The sequence below is a fragment of the Pipistrellus hanaki genome, assembly GCF_964339955.1.
Source record: "Pipistrellus hanaki genome assembly, chromosome: 10".
Classification (NCBI taxonomy): Eukaryota; Metazoa; Chordata; class Mammalia; order Chiroptera; family Vespertilionidae; genus Pipistrellus; species Pipistrellus hanaki.
This window is the reverse complement of record NC_140512.1, coordinates 60307574-60327776: the sequence shown is the minus strand read 5'-3', so window position 1 is coordinate 60327776 and position 20203 is coordinate 60307574. Positions and strand designations below refer to the sequence as shown.

The 20203-nt window shown below is 37.9% G+C and overlaps 1 protein-coding gene across 8 annotated transcripts in view; it reads right to left on the bottom strand.

The window, feature by feature from the left end:
• Positions 1–20203, bottom strand: part of CADPS2 (calcium dependent secretion activator 2) — a 434503-nt gene that overhangs the window by 149576 nt on the left and 264724 nt on the right. For all 8 annotated transcript variants that reach the window (XM_084897688.1, XM_084897684.1, XM_084897685.1 and 5 more), the window contains exons 9-11: positions 17369–17435; positions 8908–9016; positions 7379–7579 (exon numbers count right to left, since the gene is read on the bottom strand). In XM_084897688.1, the coding sequence (XP_084753814.1) occupies positions 7379–7579; positions 8908–9016; positions 17369–17435 (377 nt within the window). The remainder of the gene's footprint in view (positions 1–7378; positions 7580–8907; positions 9017–17368; positions 17436–20203) is intronic.

The window sequence follows — 20203 nt, the reverse complement described above, 5'->3', positions numbered from 1 at the left end:
TATTACATAAAATAGGATGAATTCAGCATATGAACATAAATTGCAATTTTTGGGGAGCCCAAATAAAAATGACAGGGGAAAATTTGCAAGTCATTTGAAAATGAGGTGACAAAATCCTATTTTCTTTCAAAGCTACTTCTAATACTTATCACGGAAATAACAGTATTTTCCAATTTTAGGAAAACTTGATGCATTTTAAGTACATATTGACTGAGGAATGACTGGAAAAGAATCCAAGCCTATTCATAAAAAACTGCAACTACAGCTAGAAGCTTGCTTCCCAAATGGCAAACTAGGACAGAAATGAACACACAAGCTTTAGCTGGATCATTTCCAGTCCTTTTTTATTTTTATTTTTTTGTACAGAGCCTTTAATGGGACCAACCTTAATGCAGAAATGGCAATGAATGCTCTCAAGCTTCGAGTTTAAGAGACAGGAAAAAGGGAGCATCATGTTTGTGCAAATATGCAGACAAAGCCTAAGGTCCTACATGGCACTTCAATCAAAGGCCCAAGTTCATTGTTCTTTACAGATTGCATCTTTCAACGCCTGTAGACCCCGCGGGTATATCAAAAGGCAAGCTTTTATGATTGCGTTCATTAATGGCATGTTTTGTCAAAGTCTTCAATATGAGTTATTTACTAAGGACAGAGAGAAAGAGCCACACACCGCCCCAAAGAAGTGCTGGGTGTTACTACATTAGCTCTGTTGGAAATGGTGCGCATATTGGTCAAGCAATCAGTTATCAAGATAAAAGGGGACTCTCCTCATAATGGTAGAGCTGAAGCCCCATTGTTCCTTAAAACTTACAGATAGACCTCGTTTCTGGTCACCACAAGAAGCAGCGCCCTAAATGTAAGCTAAATGTGGTTTTTTAAAACTTGCATGGTGCAATCCTAAAGTTGCAGAGGAAAGGAGACAAAAGTTTATTGATTAAACCCAATTATAGAGTCAGGCTTATAATAAAACTCAATATTGATCTGTGGACATGATGCTAACATAATCAGTCACATTTAGATATTTAGCCCAGATCATATTGATCCATGTCAGCTTCAACTTTCAGCCATATTTATGGATGGAAGAACTACATAATTCAAACTGAAGGGCCTTCAGAATCACATTATTAAAAAAAAAGAGATATACAAACTAATATATATCTTACAATTTCAAAAGGTAAATGTAGCAAGCAATGAATGTCCATTTATTGATGATGAAAGGTAGGGGGTCATAATCCATGGAAAAGTAGCATATGTATTGTATATCTTTATATGTAATACTCACCTGGATGGTTAAATAGAGTACATATGGTAAATTAGTATTAATTAGGTAAACACTAAACTCCTTTTCCTAAACTCTGAAATGAGACAATTCAACTTCCAATGTATTTTATTCTTATGTGTGATGCTTTTAATATAAAATTAAATGTAATGATAGGGCAAAATAAAATCACATGAGAATGAGGCAAACTGTTGAAAGCTGCAAGGCACATATAAACACAGAAGATTATGTTTTATTTTTAAAAAGTATCTTAGAACCTTATTTCTGCATTTAGCTGAGTACAAAATCTTTGAGTATTACCTTTATGAAATTAAATTACTAGTTTTATAAAACATCTGCTAAATTTTGTTCATTATTTTTTTTCACCAGAGAAGGTCACAATAGGAAGTTAAAAATAACACCCATTAATGGCTTATCTGTTGAGAAAAGGATATGTAATAGAGAAAAAAAAACCCCACAATTCTCAATTAACTATAAAGGTTTGTAGAAGAAAATTTATATTTTAGAACAACAGGTATACAGTTCTTAAATAAAATATACAAGTTCCTAGAAAAAAAATGAACCTATGGTTCATTTCTATAATTAATCATATTTTCAGAAATAAATGTACTTCATGAAAATATAACTCTAAACCATAAATGTGACAAGGCTTTCTGATCATATACATAAAGGGATAATTACTTTTCCCAACAATTGCCATTAGTGATAAAAATAATATTCATGATAGAAATTTAAGTCACAGATACAAATTCTATAGTGACAGTGAGAAAACAAACACACTAAAAATTCTCTAAAAAAACCTCCACATAACTCTCCATGGTTATAATTCTATGAAAGTAAAATGTATTCTTAGGGATTATCCCATCTTCAAAACATAGGCTGAAAAAACTAAGCTTCCAGATTTCCTCCTTTCTATGCCTGAAAGCACAATTTAAGATATTTTCTGCAAATATACTTCACTTTGCACCATCACACTGAGAAGGAGAAGAGGTGGCCACTCACTAGCATTGAGACTGCTCAAGTGTCCAGACCTGGGACTTGAGACACAAAAGGACTCAGAAGATGGTGTTGCTAGTTAATGGTCACCTCCTCTGCAAAACCCCCAGCTGACCTAAGCGGCCATGAACATTTTCAAATACAGTAACTTAGTTAAAAGTTGTCCTATGTTTAGGAGTTGGCCTGGAGCTGCATGTACTGCTACCCACACCTGATCATACTTTCCTTTTAGCGAAAACTCTCATTGAGCTTGAAAACTGCAGGGACTTAAAAATGGCAGAGAGAAGTACACACCACTTCTCCTTATAGCACCCTAGAGCTGCTAATAGGAAGAACTTGATGTTAAAAGTTTAAGAAGATTCCTTCTGAGATTCGCCAATCTCAGAGGAAAGTAAGGATGGAGGGGAGAGAGATGAACAAAACAATGCATATACATATAAGCAGCCATGGACACAGACAATAGTGCTATATGCCTGGGAGGGGGTGAGGTGCAGGGTAGAAGGGGCCAATGGGGACAAAAGAGGACATCTGTAATACTTTCAACAATAAAGATAGATTTTAAAACTTTTCAGTAGATCAACCTGGTGGTATGTTTGTGTTTTATGTATAGATGTTTTATGCTGAGACCGAAGAGAAATGGTTGACAGGTACATTAACCAGAAGTTTGTTCACACCTCTATTATTGACCCAAATGACTTCCTAGCTTGTTTTTGTTAAACTGATTAAAAACTGATGTATGGATTTACACATCTTGCTTTCTGAACATGTAATATTTTCACATGATGACAATTTTAATCAACACATACAGACCTAGAATCACAGGCCAAGTACACCAATATTCAACATTTAGTTAAAATAATATATTCAATGTAAAGCAAGAAATGTTTTACCTTATGTGTGAAATTTAACTCATTAGATCAATCAGGAAAACTAGCTTATATAATTAAATGTAAATATATACTCTGATTTAAGGATTAAAAATTGGCTTAAAATGGAAAAGAAGATCACCTTTCTGTTTAATTTTGGACATTAATTTATGACTGGAAGTCCACAGTGTTGAATTCTATATTATGTAACATACACACTGTATTATGCTACATACATGAGTTAAAAGATAAAATGAAAAATAAGGTGCTTGTATGTTAGTTTGATTGGAGATAGCAAAGAAGGATAGTTTAATCAAAGAATGTTCCATAAATCAGGCTAAAGGAAGTGTCCATCCTATTTCAGAATTTCTATATATCCTGGGAGTCAAGGAAATAGATAAGAATAGATTCTCTTAACAGAGCAATGTATAAGAACATGCCAATACTTATATCCTAAAAATAAAACAAAGTTGTCTTCCAATAAGCTAGATTTTATTAGTTATTGTATTATTTTGTTCTGACTATCCCGAAATATCTGGTATGCTTAGTTTTGAAAACAAGTTTTCTTTTTTAAAATTATAACACAGAAAATTCAGGAGAACAAATGATTTAGCAACTAGTCCTTCCACTTAAATTCACCTACTGTGAATATTTTAGGTATAATTCTACCTATATTTAAAAAATTTTTTACTTAGTGAAAATAGTATTGGATACATAATTTAGCATTTTTTTCCATTTAACCTCATTGAGCATTTTTTTCTGCATGCTACTTTATCACCTTTATAGCCATTACCTTTATACCATATGAATGATAGATAACAGGTTGTTTCTATTGGGCAAAAATAGACATTTTGTTTCATAAATGGTAAAGTTAACCTAAATATTTAGGTTTACTAGAAAAAAAGGAGACTGACATTGTAAACAATGTCATGATACTCCTTTAAAAATTGTGTCATTACCACATTTTTATAGTGAAGCAAAAAACAAACAAAAAAACCCATGAAAATACTTACCCTTACCAGCTATCAGTCAGCAAAAAAATTAAAAAGCAAAGCATCGTTAAGTGGGTTAGGAACACATTTCTTTCTCTAACTAGTCAGGCTAATTTTGTTATTTTCTTGCTGCCTACGAATGACTCTAAGAACTGTTCTTCCAAGAGAGCAACGCTAGGCGGGACTGTCCACAGTGGCCCACTGGCATCTCCAGGACAGGCCACACTCAGCATTCTCACTCGCATGAGGTAGAAACACATTTTTCTCCCTCCCTTCCTTCTTTTATTTCTTTAATTTTCCTCTTTAAAGAAAGATAAAGCAGTAGAGTCTGCTCTAATGGAAAACTTACTACAAGCCTACAATATAAGAAAGCTGTCCTTAACCCAACTGAAACAGGTTGGTTTTTTAGAATGAACCTGATCAACACTGCCTTGACAGCACACATCTAATAGGAGAAGTTTTAGCCACAGAGAGATTGCACGGCACTCTGAATCAATTGATCATTGGAGCCTTAATTCATTAATTCTGCATTGTATAGCCATGGCCTTAATTATCTAGGTTCGTAGTTCCTGACCACCTTTCTTGCCTCTCTGTGCAAGATGGGTGATATCCATGAGCTCGGAACACTCCTTGGGTATTCTTAGCACTTAGGATGGCAACAAAAGTGAATGAGTGAGATATTTTTACAAAAATAATTTTCAAGTCATTGCATCTCACTGGTTCTCAAGTGGGGATAATCCTTTCCGATCGGAACCATGACCTCTTGAACATTTGGAACTGTGTGGAGATCTGGTTGTCAGACCTAAGTGGGGGATGGGAGGGCATACTCCTGGCATCTAGTGGGTGGATGCTAGGGAAGGTGATAAACATCCTTTAATACACAGGACAGACCTTCCCCAATCCCTGAAACAAAGAATTATCTGGCCCAGAATGTTAAGTGCCAAGGCTGAGAAATCTTGTTCTAACATGAAATAATCACTATGCTTCTTTCTGGTCAGGATGGTATAATTAAAAACAGATTTACCCACCCTACTTGAAAGAACTAAAAATTAAATAGAAAAAAACAAAACTGTTCTCAAAACATTGGGCATCAGGCAAAGTAGGAGAGAGATTACTAAGCAATGGGAAACATGAGGTGAGCCCTGTAGTTCCTGGCCCCTCCCTTCAGGATTCACCTGAACCCTGATCACCTCAGCCAGTGAGGCAACCATGGGAGGCCAGGGGCAGAACCACTCTGAAGGATTGGAGGGGATAGTGCCCATGCTCACACAGAGCCTGGAACAGCTCTTGTTCCCAATAGTCCGGATATAAAAACACAAAATTCAGGGCTCACCAGTTGAGTCCTTAAGAAGAATCTCAGTTCATGAGTGGAGAAATTTACCCTGGATTAGACCCTGTTTGATTCCACCTACCAAAACTTAAAGGCAAAAGTTGAGAGGCTCCAACAATTTCCAAGAAACTTAATTTTAACTGTCTTAGAATAAAGGACAAGAACATTTTCAAGAAGAAAACCATACCAACGAACATCATAGTCAAACTGCTCAAAACTGGCACAAAGAGAAAAATTTCAAAGCAGCCAGAGGAAAAAAAAAAATACACATTATATACAAAGGAGCAGACAAAAAAGATAGAACATTTCTCATTGGGGATGGTGGTGATGGTAGTGGCGGAAGCAACTTAGTTGAGAGTAGAACAAAATCTGTGAAGTAGTGAAGGAAAGTCTTTCAAAACAACAGTAAAAACTTTTTCATATGTAATATAGAATTCATCACTATAAGGCATGCACTGCAAGAAAAGTCAAAGGAAGGCCTTCAAGAAGAAATAAAATATATCTCTGAGAAATGAGGAGCACCAGAAGTGGGTGAGTATATACCATTTCCCCATATTATTCAAATTTCTTTAAAAGGTAACTGTTTAAGGAATAATGATAATAGCAGTGCATTGTGGGATTTCCCACAGAGGTAGAAGTTGAATGTATGACCAGACTAGCTCAGAGGCCAGGAGGGAAGAAATGGAAGTCTATTTGTGTAGGGTCCACATGCTATGCACCAAGTGATATCACATGATGATGGACTGTGGTAAGTTTAAAGGTATATCATTTATCCCCAAAGCACAAAAGTGCCTAGAGTTCATATTTCATCTGTAATTATTTAAAGTGCCTTTAAGATGTCCAGATGTGGTACTAAAGGGTGCCAAAAAGAAAAGGGAGTAGTTATTTGAAGCATAACAAGTAGGAAGAGAAAATGCACGTCAAGATATTATTCCTCTAAGAAGAAGAATCTTGTGAGTAAAAGGTGCTGATTGAAAAGTCACTGTTTGAGCTTAAATTTATAGACAAATGGATTTATTTCAGGAGAAACTAGAGAAGTTTTACAAAGGAGCATAACAAATTAGAACATTTGGCCTAATGCTTATAAAAGCCATGCTTGAAAATGTATCTATAGTTCCATAATTTGTTATTAATCACTTATAAATTCAAGTGACAAATATATTTCTTGTTTTGACTTATTAATTTTTAGAGAGATAAAGAGAAATATCAATTTGTTGTTCCACTTATGTTGCATTCATTGGTTGATTCTTATATGAGCCCTGACGGAGGATCAAACCTGAAGCCTTGGCATATCAGGACGATGCTCCAATCAACGGAGCAACCCCGCCAGGGCCAAAAAATATAGTTCTTAATGATTTAAATTAGCATATAAAAATTGACATAAATATAAAGATATTCAGGGGGGGAAAAGTTGGCTTGATGACTTATTATTTTTTACCAATCTACAACAGAAAATAGCCCTGTTATCCTCTGAGTTATGAAGATCAAATCTAGAAAGTAATAGTTTATCATTTTGGCTTTCAGAAATCCTATCAATGCCAATTTCCTTTTGCAATACTTTCTTATTTCTATAAAACACAGTTAAAACTTCTATAGGACACATAAGTACTTAAAACTACAAAAGTTAAAATAAAAGTTCTTTTGAGAAGTTTTGGCAAATGTTCTTATATGGCTATTGCGATTCCCAGAGATACCCCAATGCTTGGCAAATTCATGATTGGAAACCATTTACTCTAGATCTGTGGGAAAAATTAGGTAACTAATTCTATGACTATTAATATGAACTACTTTTATTCAATTAGGAATCAGTTCATGATGTAAACTATAACACTGAACAAATTTGCCTCAGATGATTTTATATCTCATTAAGGTTATTAATTGATAATCAAATTATTTTTTTTTAAATAAAACTTACAAAGCTGAGCATCTGCTTGAAGAGTGCCTCCTTTGGGATTCAGCTTCTGGGTTTGAATTGCAGGAATGGGTTTGTAAGATTGACCTGTGGCCCTATACATGGCTTGAACCCATAATATTCTATCCTGTTCGTCGTCACTGGCAAATATCACGGTGTCTCCTTCTTTGACAGCGTTGAAGAACATGCGACCACCCTGAAGGCCTGGGAAGGAGGAAGACATCACTGAAGAGTCACACAATTGACAGGTTTTAATCTTGCTCACTAAGTGGTCTCATGGAAATGAATCGATTTGATACTAGCTGCTCAATACTTTAGTTGAGGATCAAACCCATGATCCAAGAACTAGAAGAGAGACAGTAAGAGAAGGGATTAAATCTCCATATTGCTTTGCAAATTAAAAATAATTTAGGGAAATAAATAGCTCATGTCACAGTAGCATTGTGCAAGATATACAAGCCTACCCCATAGAAATGCATACTCTAGTCTGACGGTTCATGTCAGAGAAGTGCTTATCTGTAGGCATGCTTTTCATTCTCTATGCGGAACTATGTGATGAGTTTAGCTGGAAAAAAATACAGATAAGCAACAAAATACTTTCCATTATAAGGTATTTTATCTTTTGCAAAATTCTTTCACACAGAAGGTATTTTTCACTTTTTATATGAATGCAAAATTAGTGCATGTGATCACAGATTTCTGTTTTTTATCTCTATATATTAATTTCTCAATCTCTATATTTATTTACATTTTTCTTAGTATCACTTTACTGATTTCACCCATCTCCACATGTTGTTTCCTTCCCTCACACCCTCACCAGCTTTAATGACCAAGAGTCTAGAACTGGACCTAGTGTGAATATGGAGGGAGGGAAGAGAAGCACAGAATGTGGTGCTGGGGACAAAACTGGGGGAACATGTAATAATCCATTTGCCATTTCTTTCTCTTATACATTTTGCTTTCCAGTAAAGATGTTTAAGTAAACATTGATGCTATTTCTCTTCTAATTTGTGTTAACAGTAACTTTCACATATTTCATGCTCGTACTAAGAGATATTTTCAACTGTGTGCTACAGGAATGTTTAAAACACGCAATATCTGACTATTGAGTCAAACGCACACTGACCTCTTTTCCCTTAGACGGTAACATGAAAACATGACAACAGCCAACACAACAGCAGCCATCCTGTGGGAAGCACATCTATTTTTTTTTTTTTTTTGGGGGGTGGTCAGAATAGCAAAAAAAAAAAAAAATTTTTTTTAGTGTGCTGCAGAATTTTAGTAAGTAGTTTATGTGTGCTGTGAGATGAAATAGGTTGAAAATCTCTGCACAAAAATAACAGAGATGATGAGTATGGCTACCGTGAAGTAGCCCCCAAAAAGATACAGTTTGCTTTTCACAAAGCCTGTCCGGGAATATAAATGAAATATGCACCCCAGTCATTGAGTGGAGACTGTAGAACAGAGACAACTGTTTTTGAGAACTTGATGAATACGTGAATGGGTGGACAAGCGGTTCCACTCAGAGTTACCTGGGTGGGGATCCGTGTAATCCACCGTATATCCTTCCAGCTGCATCAGTTCCTGCGGCTCAGACTTCTTTTCTCTGTAGCTGCACATCGCAAAGGTGTACTGGCTGACCTGCGCGAGAAAGAAGTTTGAATAAAATCTGTCTTTTAGATGTTTCTGACACTTTGCCCAAATAGAACATAACATTATTTTCCTATAATATAAAGAATTAAATGATAGTGCGTTTCAAAACCGAGCTCCAAGATGAAGGCGCCTTTCACCTGTTGGCTTGCCGTTATACCTTCCACCCCATGGCCCGGCATTCCCAAGTCAGTGAGCCACTAGTCAGGATTCTGGGATGCTAATAGGAGCATCATAAAAAAGTACTCATGTTAAAAACAAGTGGGAATCACTGGGTTAAACAAAGATAAGCAGGCTTCTTTCACCAGAGGCTTTATATCCTTTAATAAGCTAACCTACGCCGTGAATCTCTAGGAGTGAGATATATTAGGAGCATTTGCAAACTTCTATGACAATGGGACTTCACTTTCAAGTGTACTTCCTTCAAAACTTTTAAGTAAAAAAGATCTCAATAAAAGTTGGGAATTCACAGGCCCGCCTGCAAAACCCACAGGAAGGTCTGGCGTGCAGTAAGTGTTAGGTAAGGCTGAGACCTCCTCTCTCTCTGCATTCTGCTGCTCCGGTCAACTGGCCTCCGGCTATGCTGCCTGGCGGAGGCAGACCGTGCTGTGGGCAGCTCTGTACACCTCCCTGACTGCTCCAGCTGGGGTCACCGGCCCCTGTGGGCCAACCACTGCGGCCAACGGGGGAGAAAAGTACCAGTGTTAGCCCTGTTTGGGCCAAGAGCTGACATGCTACAATAGGCAGGCCCTTAGAAGTCCCCTCCCCTCCTCCTCCCTCCAAAAAAGGGGAGGAGGTGCTGCTTCCCAGCAGGAGAAAAAAAAATGTTGGTGGATCAGTAAAATCTAAATTGCAAAATACCTTACCACACAGGATTCCACGAAAAACAACTTGGTTATTGTGAATTATATCTCTTTTCACTTTGAAACATGACATGAAACTAAGGAAACATAAGACCATCTCTCAACAGACAAACATTACCTCAAGAGGACTCCAAAGACCTAATCTAGACTAATGAAAGGGTAATATGCTAATTAGACCAGATGTCCTTCTGGACACAGCCATGGTGGCAGGGCTGAAGCAGAGGTGGTTAGGAGCGATCAGGCTGGCAGGAGGGCATTTGGGGGTGATCCGGATGGCAAACAGAGTGGTTAGGGGTGATCAGGCAGGCAGGTGAGCAGTTAGGAATCAGTGGTCCCAGATTGTGAGAAAGATGTTCCATAGGGACCAGGCCTAAATCGGCAGGCGGACATCCCCCAAGGGGTTCCAGATTGGAGAGGATGCAGGCCGGCTGAAGGACATCCTTCCCCCCAACCCCAGTGAACGAATTTCGTGCACTGGGCCACTAGTTATAACAGAAGAAGCGATGACATCGAGTACAGTAGAATTTAGAAACTGTCCACACCATATAATGGTCCATAGCTATTAAAGAGATATGACAGATTTTATTCTCTGGACATGAAACTATTTCTAAGATATCTTATAAGATAAAGAGCAGGTTAAAAACAAAAATACAGAGTGTAATTTCATAGTATACACTATGCATACACAAATAGAAAGGGTATTTACAAAATATTAATAATGGCTACCATTGGATGGAGACATTATAAGTTATTATAAATTACTAAAGGCCTGGTGCATGATTTCGTGGGTCCCTTGGCTGTCCAGTGATCAGGGCTGATGAAGGGGGAGTGGAGTGATGGCCAGCTGGCTAAGGGGAGGGAGGGAAGAGGGGTCATGGGAGGTTGGCCGGTTATGAAAGGTTGGCTGTGGGAATGCACTAACCACCAGGGGGCAGCTTCTGTGCTGAGCATTTGCCCCCTGGTGGTTAGTGTGCATCATAGCAACTGGTCGGACTGGTCATTCAGTTGCTTATGCTTTTATATATCTAGATTTTTTTCAGCATTTTGAGTTTTCCCCACAAAAGATTATGAATTATTTTAATTTATAAAAAGTACAGCGAGTTCCACTTTGGAAAACAAGCAAACAAACAAACCCTTGTTTGGAAAGAGTGAGGCTAATAACTTGAAACACTTGTGGTTCCTGCTACTCTGAAGGTTTTCTTTTCTTTTTCACCTCACAGATTGCCGATGAACTTACTTTTCACCTGTCTATGCCTAAGGCTTGCAGATAAAACCCAGTGGTTTACACAGTGGTTTGTTATTAAAGAAGGCTTCAGTTTTGTGGGGTTTTTTTGTGGGGAAAAAAAAAAAAAAAAAAGGTCTGATTATGAGGTTTTTCTTGGGGGCTGGTGTTGCCCAACCATTCTCTTACTTGTTCTAAAAAGAAGATCATTCTCGCCGGGACCGGGTTGGCTCAGTGGATAGAGCTTCGGCCTGGTGACTGAAAGGTCCGGGGTTCGATCCCGGTCAAGGGCATGTACCTTGGTTGCGGGCGCATCCCCAGTGAGGGGTTGCAAGAGGCAGCTGATCGATGATTCTCTCTCATCGATGTTTCTAACTCTCTAGCTCATCGATGTTTCTAACTCTCTATCCCTCTCTCTTCCTCTCTGTGAAAAATCAATAAAATATATTATATTCTCTTACCAAGAACAGTAACTTAGTCCAAAGTTCCACTATTCTTCCATAAAGTGGTTTAATGCAGTGTTATCTTTAAAACAGGATCAGATACTTCAAACGTAAATAGAAATATAATAATATTCTAACGTGTATATATACCTCACCCATTTTTTTAAATCATAACTTTTTGTGTATTTATAACCTTTAAGAGTTTTTTAAAAAAAATGTTTTATTTATTTTTTTAGAAAGAGAAGAAGGGAGAGGGAGAGAGAGAGAACAACATCGATATGAGAGAGAAGCAGCTATTGCCTCCTGTACGCGCCCTCACTAGGAATTGACAGGAAACCTGCATATCTGCCCTGATGGGGAATCAAGCTGTGACCTCCTGGTTCATAGGTCAACACTCAACCACTGAGCTATGCCTGTTGGACTGGTTAAAAGAGTTGAATTTCACTCTTGTTTTTCTTCAGATGAGGTAGTTTGAGTGATTTGGTTTGTTCAAAGAGAGAAACAAGAGAAAAAAAATATCTGGTTATTTAGCATAAGATGAACTAATGACGGCTATTTTTAGAGAAAGGGCTGCCTGTCTTCCTGTCTTTGTGTTTGGTAACTCTGTTCTCTGGTTTATTTCAAGATCTTTAGAGGTACTCCATAAACCCCCACCCCCCCAAAAAAATCCAGTAGCTTTAGAGGAAATGCTTACTTTTAGAAGCCATGTTGATTTAAATGATAAAGTACTAAATGCTTATTTTATTTCATTCTTCTTTTAATATTCAGTTAATTTTAACATCTCAAAAGTCACCAGACCCACCCCGAACCCATCACCAACACCTGGGCCTCCAGTCTAATGGAGAGTGCAGCTGGAAGAGGAACAAAACACCAAGGACGGCAAAGCTGTCACTGCAATTAAGAAACCCGACCCGGGAGACGACCGATCACGTGCAGTTTGGCTTTCAAATACGTTGGTTCCAGAAGCAACTTCCTATTTCCAGAAAACGGTGCTGCCTTTTGTGCTTCTTTGGATTCCTCTAGTGTCTCCAATGACTTTCACTTGTGCCCTTCTCTTTTGCAAGGTCATGCTAAATCCCACTCCTGAGGCAAAGCCCACACCCAGTCTGCAGGGCCAACTCAAGCGAACCATCGGGACAGTGCTAACACCTTGCAGCTATCCCCTGGCAGGCAGTATCCAGATGAAGGGTAATGTGGAGAAGTTACACTCCGAAAAAAATGTCAACATCGGTTGGCACTAACAGTTAAACGAAGCTGCTGAAAGACAAACAACAGGGACCAGGGGGTCACCCTGCCCACTGTGCTCCTCGGTGGAGGCAGTCTGCGACCCCATCACCACATGCCAGGGAGTGAAAGAGTGACAGGTGGTCTGACCTATTCTGATCTGGTCTTTGTTTTCTCCTCTAAGCTTTCTAGTATATTACTGAACAAAGCTTACATACTATACTACATCGCAATGAAAAATCCTCTCAGCAAAAGGCAGAGCAATGATATACACGCAATGTCCTTAACCCAATCGGCTCTTAACAACTCCAAAAATAATGGATTTGCTGAGAACTATGTGATTTAAACTGACTTAAATCTAAGGGCAGCAGCGTTAAATCAGGGTCTGACATCACGACCTTACGACAGGCCACTGTAACGGAAGGTGCTCAGGCCCCACGAGGTGTCTGCACCTGGTCTGGGCAAGCTCCCATTTTGCTTTCAATTGCCAACCTGTTCAACACCTGCCCATGTCCACATGGCAAAGGGCTAGCTATGAGCTTTTAGAGACCACAGCGTTCAGGTTAGTAGGCTGTATTCCTGCTGCAGGGATCATGTTAACAGCTGGCAGCTTAGCAACTGCCACCGTCTAATTTTAGTAAAGATTAAGGCTTAAAATCCTTAGCTGGAAACGCTCCTAGCAGAGGCCAAAGGTGCTGGTAGAATTTTTTTTTTTTAATCTCATAGCTTAATTTAATCAAAGAAAATGAATATATCTTCAAGAGCATGATGGGTTTAGGGGAACTATATATTTATTGTCTCAACTGAATGGCATAAAAAGACTTAGCAATCAGTGTATATGAATTAGGAAGAGAAAAGGCAGTCTTTTAAAAACAATGTTCAGAGCTATTCAGATATATGCATTTATTTTTACAAATGCTTAGTTTCTACTCATAGTAGCTTCTAAGGAAGATAATGTCCTTAGTTTCATGGAGCATATATTCTAGAAAAGGTTAAAGAGATAATAAAAAATAAATATGGAAGTAAAAATAATTTTGAGAGAGATAAATGCTCTGAGAAATATAATGTGATAGAAGTTGAGGGGTGATCTAGATCGGGAGGATGGAAGACACCCATTGGAAGTGGCATGTGACCTGATCCCTAAAATGGAAGCCAGAATGAGCCACCATAAAGAAAATGAAAGCCAGCTAGCCAAGCTTCATCTGGGTTAAACAACAACAACAAACAACAGGGGATTTAAGTCAAAGGCATATTTGCATAGAAATCACATTTAAAAAGCACACCCATATTATACATTCAGTGGAGGTATCTTTGGAGAGCAGGGCTGATGACTTGGAGGTGCTAAACTCCAATTATTGGCATTTATCTGGGCACAGAATGGTATGCGTTAAAGGTGCTGCTCAGTAACAGGGAGGGATCCAGCACAGAGGAAACCAGGGGCCAGAATATGCAGGACCTTCTCTAGATGATGGTCAGGGGTATTCTAAGCTTAAGGGGAAGTCATGGAAAGATTTAAGGAGCAACTTGGCAAAATAAGAGTTATGTTCAAGTAGATTATTCTGGCAATGAGAAGATTGTAAGGAGAATGGCGGAAAGTGGAAGCAGAGAGAACCTGGAGTCTGTGTGAAGGATGTAGGGGTCCCATTGTATGGGAGAGAATATTTGCCAATGATATATCAGTTTAAGGGTTAATTTCCAAAATATATAAATAATTCATGCAGTTTAACAAAAGGAAGACAAACAGTCCAATTTAAAAATGGGCAGAGTAGACATTTCTCCAAAGAGGATTAACACCCCCCCCAAAAAAAACCCCAGGACTGATCTAATAAAGTCTAATTTTCTTATTAAAGCAATCAGTATATCAGATATGCTTTTGCCTATTGTCACTTAACCAATCTCCAATAAATATATGTAGCAATTGAGCTCCTGGATAATTACCCAAAGGCGTTGAAAACCTATATCCACCCACAAAAATCTGCACATGGGTGTGTAAAGTAACTTTATTCATAATTGCTAAAACCTGGAAACAACCAAGATGCCCCTCAGTACTTGAATAGATAAACTGTGGTTCATCCAGACAATGGGATATTATTCAGTGCTTTTAAAAAGTGAGCTTTTAAGCTATGGAAAAACCTTAAATGCATATTTCTAAGGGAAAGACCTCAATCTGAAAAGTCTATATACTGTCTGACTCCAACCATATGACATTCTAGAAAAGGAAAACTACAGAGACAATAGGAAAGACCAGTGGTTGCCGGTGAAGAAGGAGAATGCAGAGGCAGAGCACAGAAGACTTGTAGGGCAGTGGAAACCTCTGCATGGTATTATAATGATGGATACGTGTCATTTTACAATTATCCAAATATACATAATACACAACACCAAAAGTAAACCGTAAAGTAAGCTATGGACTTAGGACAACCATGGATGTGTCAATGTCAGTTCCTCCTTGGTAATGAATGTGTCAAGTGATGTTGATAATAGGAGACTGCATGTGTGGGGGCAGGAGTTATATGGGAAATCTCTGTACCTTTCTCTCAATTTTTAACCTAAAGGTGCTCTTAAAAATTAAGTCTTACATAAAAAAGGGGGAAAAAAAAGAGTTTCTTATAAAACTCTATGCTTATTAAGAATCAGCTGCGGCCGAAACCGGTTTGGCTCAGTGGATAGAGCGTCGGGCTGCAGACTGAAAGGTCCCGGGTTCGATTCTGGTCAAGGGCACGTACCTTTGGTTGTGGGCACATCCCCAGTGGGGGGTGTGCAAGAGGCAGCTGGTCGATCTTTCTCTCTCATGGACATTTCTAACTCTCTATCCCTCTCAATTCTTCTCTGTGTTAAGTCAATAAAACATATTAACAAAAAAAAAAAAAAAAGAATCAGCTGGAAGTGTTTATGCCAGTAACATAAGGTACTGAAATTATGGAGTTAAGTTTCTAAATAAATGTATGAAATATGACTATGAAAAAGAAGCTGCTGTTTCTATGAAAAATCAGTTGAATACTTTAGAAAGACTTGATAAAGACAAGTCACCAACATAAACTTGTCAAATTAGATATAGGTATAGCTGGGAATAAAATCAAAATGTCCAGAAAGGTCTGCACTCAAACTGCTTGGTAAATGCATTTTAGTTCTTGTGCCAATATGAATAAATTAAATCTGTAAACCAAAGAACATGACGTACAGGTGGGGTTTTGGAAGACATATCACCAAGAACTTCAGACTGTGCCCTTACTCAAAGAAAATGCATGGGTTTCATATCAAAAGACTGTCAGTGTGAGTGCACCTGTGTGTACCCCTTTGATTGAATTAGTTAAAGAGTCAATGGAGGGAAGGGGACATAGGTAATACTTTCAACAATAAAGATTTTTTAAAAATAAATAAAAATTATATAAACTTACAACTATCAATAAATAAATCATATTAAAAACAATGGTAATACATACTAAAAAAAAATACTGGTTCTAATCACACAAGAAAATGTTACATGTTAGCCATTAAAAATAAAAGAGAGACTGGCTGCAATGTAGATAAAACTACTTTTGACTAAATTTTTAAAATTATTTTTCATGAAATTTTTATGCCATATGGCAAATAATTTATTTAGCAATTGATAGGTGGACATATTGCTAGAAGATAGAAAATGACAATTTTCCTTCCTTGGCATTTCATCATATCATCTTGATTTAGATCATGTAAGCTTGCTTAATGTGTGGGTAGGAATCAATTAGTTTTGTGTTAAGTTTTATGTTAAGAATTTAAAAAATGAGGTTTTTAATATATTCCCATTGGAAATAAAATACCTTAGGCTTATCATAGAATAAAATGACTACTACTCAGAAAGTTACTCTTTACTGCAAATTTAACTTATTGAATATATTCTATGAGCAAATGTTATCCATGATTAAAAAGAACAAAACATAAATCCACAAAACCAAAGTGTCAGCCAAACTATATATTCTAGTAATGGTCTACCTTCAGAATCCTATCGCAAACAACCTACCAGTCAAGTGATTGAAAGACATAACTATGTAAGCAAGTGACATATATGGCACATCTGTATAAAATGAGTGATTTTGTGTATGTTTACCTTTAAAATATCAGATTGATAACCGGTACTCAAGGTATCATTTGATAATCCAGAAGACCTTCCAAATCTTTTCAGGGGACCTATGAGGTCAAAACTATTTTTATAATATTCAGGCACCCTCTGCCTTTTTCACAACTATTCTCTCATGAGGGTACAGTGGAGTTTTTCAGAGGTTAATTTGACCCAATATTCAACAGATTGAGTGTAGGAGCTGACATAAAAATCCAGCTGCTTTCTATCAAAGCAGACACTAAGGAGATATACAAAATATGCAGGCCATTCGTGTCACTAAATAGTTTGGTTTGCAAAATAGCTGCTATATATAAATATGTAATTTGTGTTAGTAAGTCATGAACTTACTACTTTTATTTTAAAATAAATACTTAAACTTTACTTCAATTTTAATTTTTAATACAGTAAATATTGGTAGATATAACCCACAAAAAGAAAACTTTGAGAGCTTCTCTCTTAGAGCAATTAAGTAGCAGGAAGACATTCACTAACCTGAACAAGAACAAAGTAACGTTTTTTCCATCTTTTCCAAACCTTCTGTCCAAGGGCATACAGGTACCTGGTAAGAAAAACAAACAAGAAAAGCGTACTTCACATGTGTGATCGTATTCCTCCCACCCATTTTTATCCTTGAGATCAGCCTGCTAAAGCCAAAGTCTAGTTAATTTGGAATCTGAGACATAGGCAGCTTCAGTATTACAAAATGTCTGAACTTATTCTAGGTTCCTGAAAGGCAACTGATTTATGTAGTTTACCAACTTAGTTCACACCACAAATTGAATGAAGTTGGAGTTAGAAAGGATAATCAGGGAACCAGGAGAAACTTTATTCTTATACATACTTCTCAGGAGAGACAAAGGCTAGGGATAAGAATAGAGCACTAAATGTTTCAGCTGTCAGTGTGGCCTGTGAGGACCCAGATGTAAACATCCAGGGTGAAGGGAAGGGTCATTGTCCAGCAGAATGACCCAGAAACGTGCCTGCACCAATCTAGCATCCATGTCCTCAACGACCAAATGAAAGGATGGGTGTTGCTGACTTCTAAGGTCTGGGTCAGCCCCATAATTTGGGGGTTTACCAGATTTATAGGATCATTTTGCTACTAATTTTCCTAACTATGAAATCCTGATAACAATGAAGGCGACATGGTGTAATTTAACATGGTTTCAATCAAGGCTTTTGTTTAACTCTGCAATGCTATTAGCAATGTGAATTAAAATGATTAAAGTAGTCAGTCATTTGAAAATAGAACTTATATTCTTACTGAATATACAGATGTAAGCTTAAGTATCAAGGAAAAAGAGAAATTAAAAATTAATCAAGGGAGAGCACATCATGGAGAGCTATTTTAAAATTATACCACAAAACTCCACACACACACACACACACCTCCTATAAAACTAGAAAACATTGTTAAAATTTTAAAATATGCCTAAGAGAAGCTTAATTTTTTAAATTAAAGTAAGCTTTTTCAATATTTTATCACAATCTCTTTTTTCTGGAGTGAAGGTTTAACATTGTAGATGCTGTTCAAATGAACCCAATTTATATACAGAAAAGCACTGCTGCTGATAGTTTATTTAAGGGCTTAGAGAAGTGGTTCTCAACCTTTCCAATGCCTCTACCCTTTAATATAGTTCCTCATGTTGTGGTGACCCCCAACTATAAAATTATCTTCGTTGCTACTTCATAACTATAATTTTGCTACTGTTATGAATCATAATGTAAATATCTGTGTTTTCTGATGGTCTTAAGTGACACCATCAAGCTAGCAGTTCTCAACCTGTGGGTAAGACCATCAGAAAACACAGATATTTACATTACCATTCATTAACAGTTCATCAACGGCATTAAAAAGGTTGAGAACCATTGACTCAGAGTCTCTAGACTTCCACAATATTTAGAACTGAGATCGTGGCTTCAACTTTTAGTTTCTTTCTCTCATGCAAAACAAAGCAAACGTGCTGCTGTCCCCTCTTTGCAATGTAATAGGGGCTGTTGGCTGAGGTGTGTTGAAATGGACAGGCACTCGAATCCACTGTTAGCACAGTGCAATAGGAGATCACTTTTCCGCAGGCTAGTGGGGAGTACGTAGGCACAGCCCCAGCCTGACATCCTGGAGTTCATTAGGGAAATTATTAGCATGCCACATGGTTGCACAGAATAGTGTTGCTCACGTTACAGAAAACACCACAACTTAAGTGTCCGACAGCAGGTGAGTCATTTGAGAAAAATGGCACATGCATAGAAACACCACGCTGCTACTGAGGTTATGGTTTTGGTGAAATTAGCAACACAAAGACTATCTCACCGTAGAACACTATGTGAAAAGAAAAGATTCAAATCTACAAGTGTAGGTAATGGTTTGGAATTTGTAAAACATATATATGAAAGAAATACTTGAGAATATTAGCCCTTTGCACTCTGAACCATTCTGGACATTGGCTACCAGCTACTCAACGCTAACGGCAGAAACGTGCATTGAAATAACTCAATTCCCCGTAATCACTAATAAACTGCAATGTCCCCTGAGAGGGGACATCCGAGTGATATGCTAGAATTCCGATGTCCCCTGAGAGGGGACAGCGGAGTGCAAAGGGTTAGTAATAGTTATCTTCCAGAGGTAGGATTTCAGATGATTCAAGTTTCCTTCTTTAGTCTCTGTATTTTATAAATTTTCAGAATCAAACACACAAAAAAAGATGAAGCGATTAAAAGTCAAAATAAAAAAACGAGGCTCCTGCACTAGAAAGCATCCACCTCACTGCCCAAATCAATTAGACATTTTCCTCCAGACGCATCAGCTAGCCGAAGTGCTTGGAAAATTCTTATTTGGCTCTCACAATACCCTTAATGCTGTATCATCTGCGCTTGCACATGTCATGGGAACTCAGTAACCGACAGAGACAACTTCTGCTCCTGTTCCCACCTGCTCACGCTGGTCTCCTGAGGTCCCCAGAAGCCCTTGGCCCCACCTTTGCCCTACCCTCTGATTTCTTGCCTGTGAGTCTGGTGAAAGGTGTTGAGCTGCTCTCTTTCTGTCTTTCCTATGCAATTCCCCTCTCCTGAAATGCACATACCTAACCTCTTGTTACAGGGTTAACAGCAATGACCTTGGGAGCTACATACTGTGGACACAACAGATGCCCTCTGTAAAAGGGCAGGAGCAAGATGTGCGCCCAATAGCTGCCTCAGAGCCACAGAGGCCATTTGGAATGACCTTTGCCTGTGACCACAGCCTGTTTCTCAGCTCCCTCAAAGCATCTCACTTAGCATGTTGCGGGCATCTGGGTCATACATAAGTGAAAGTGAATATTGAAACACAGG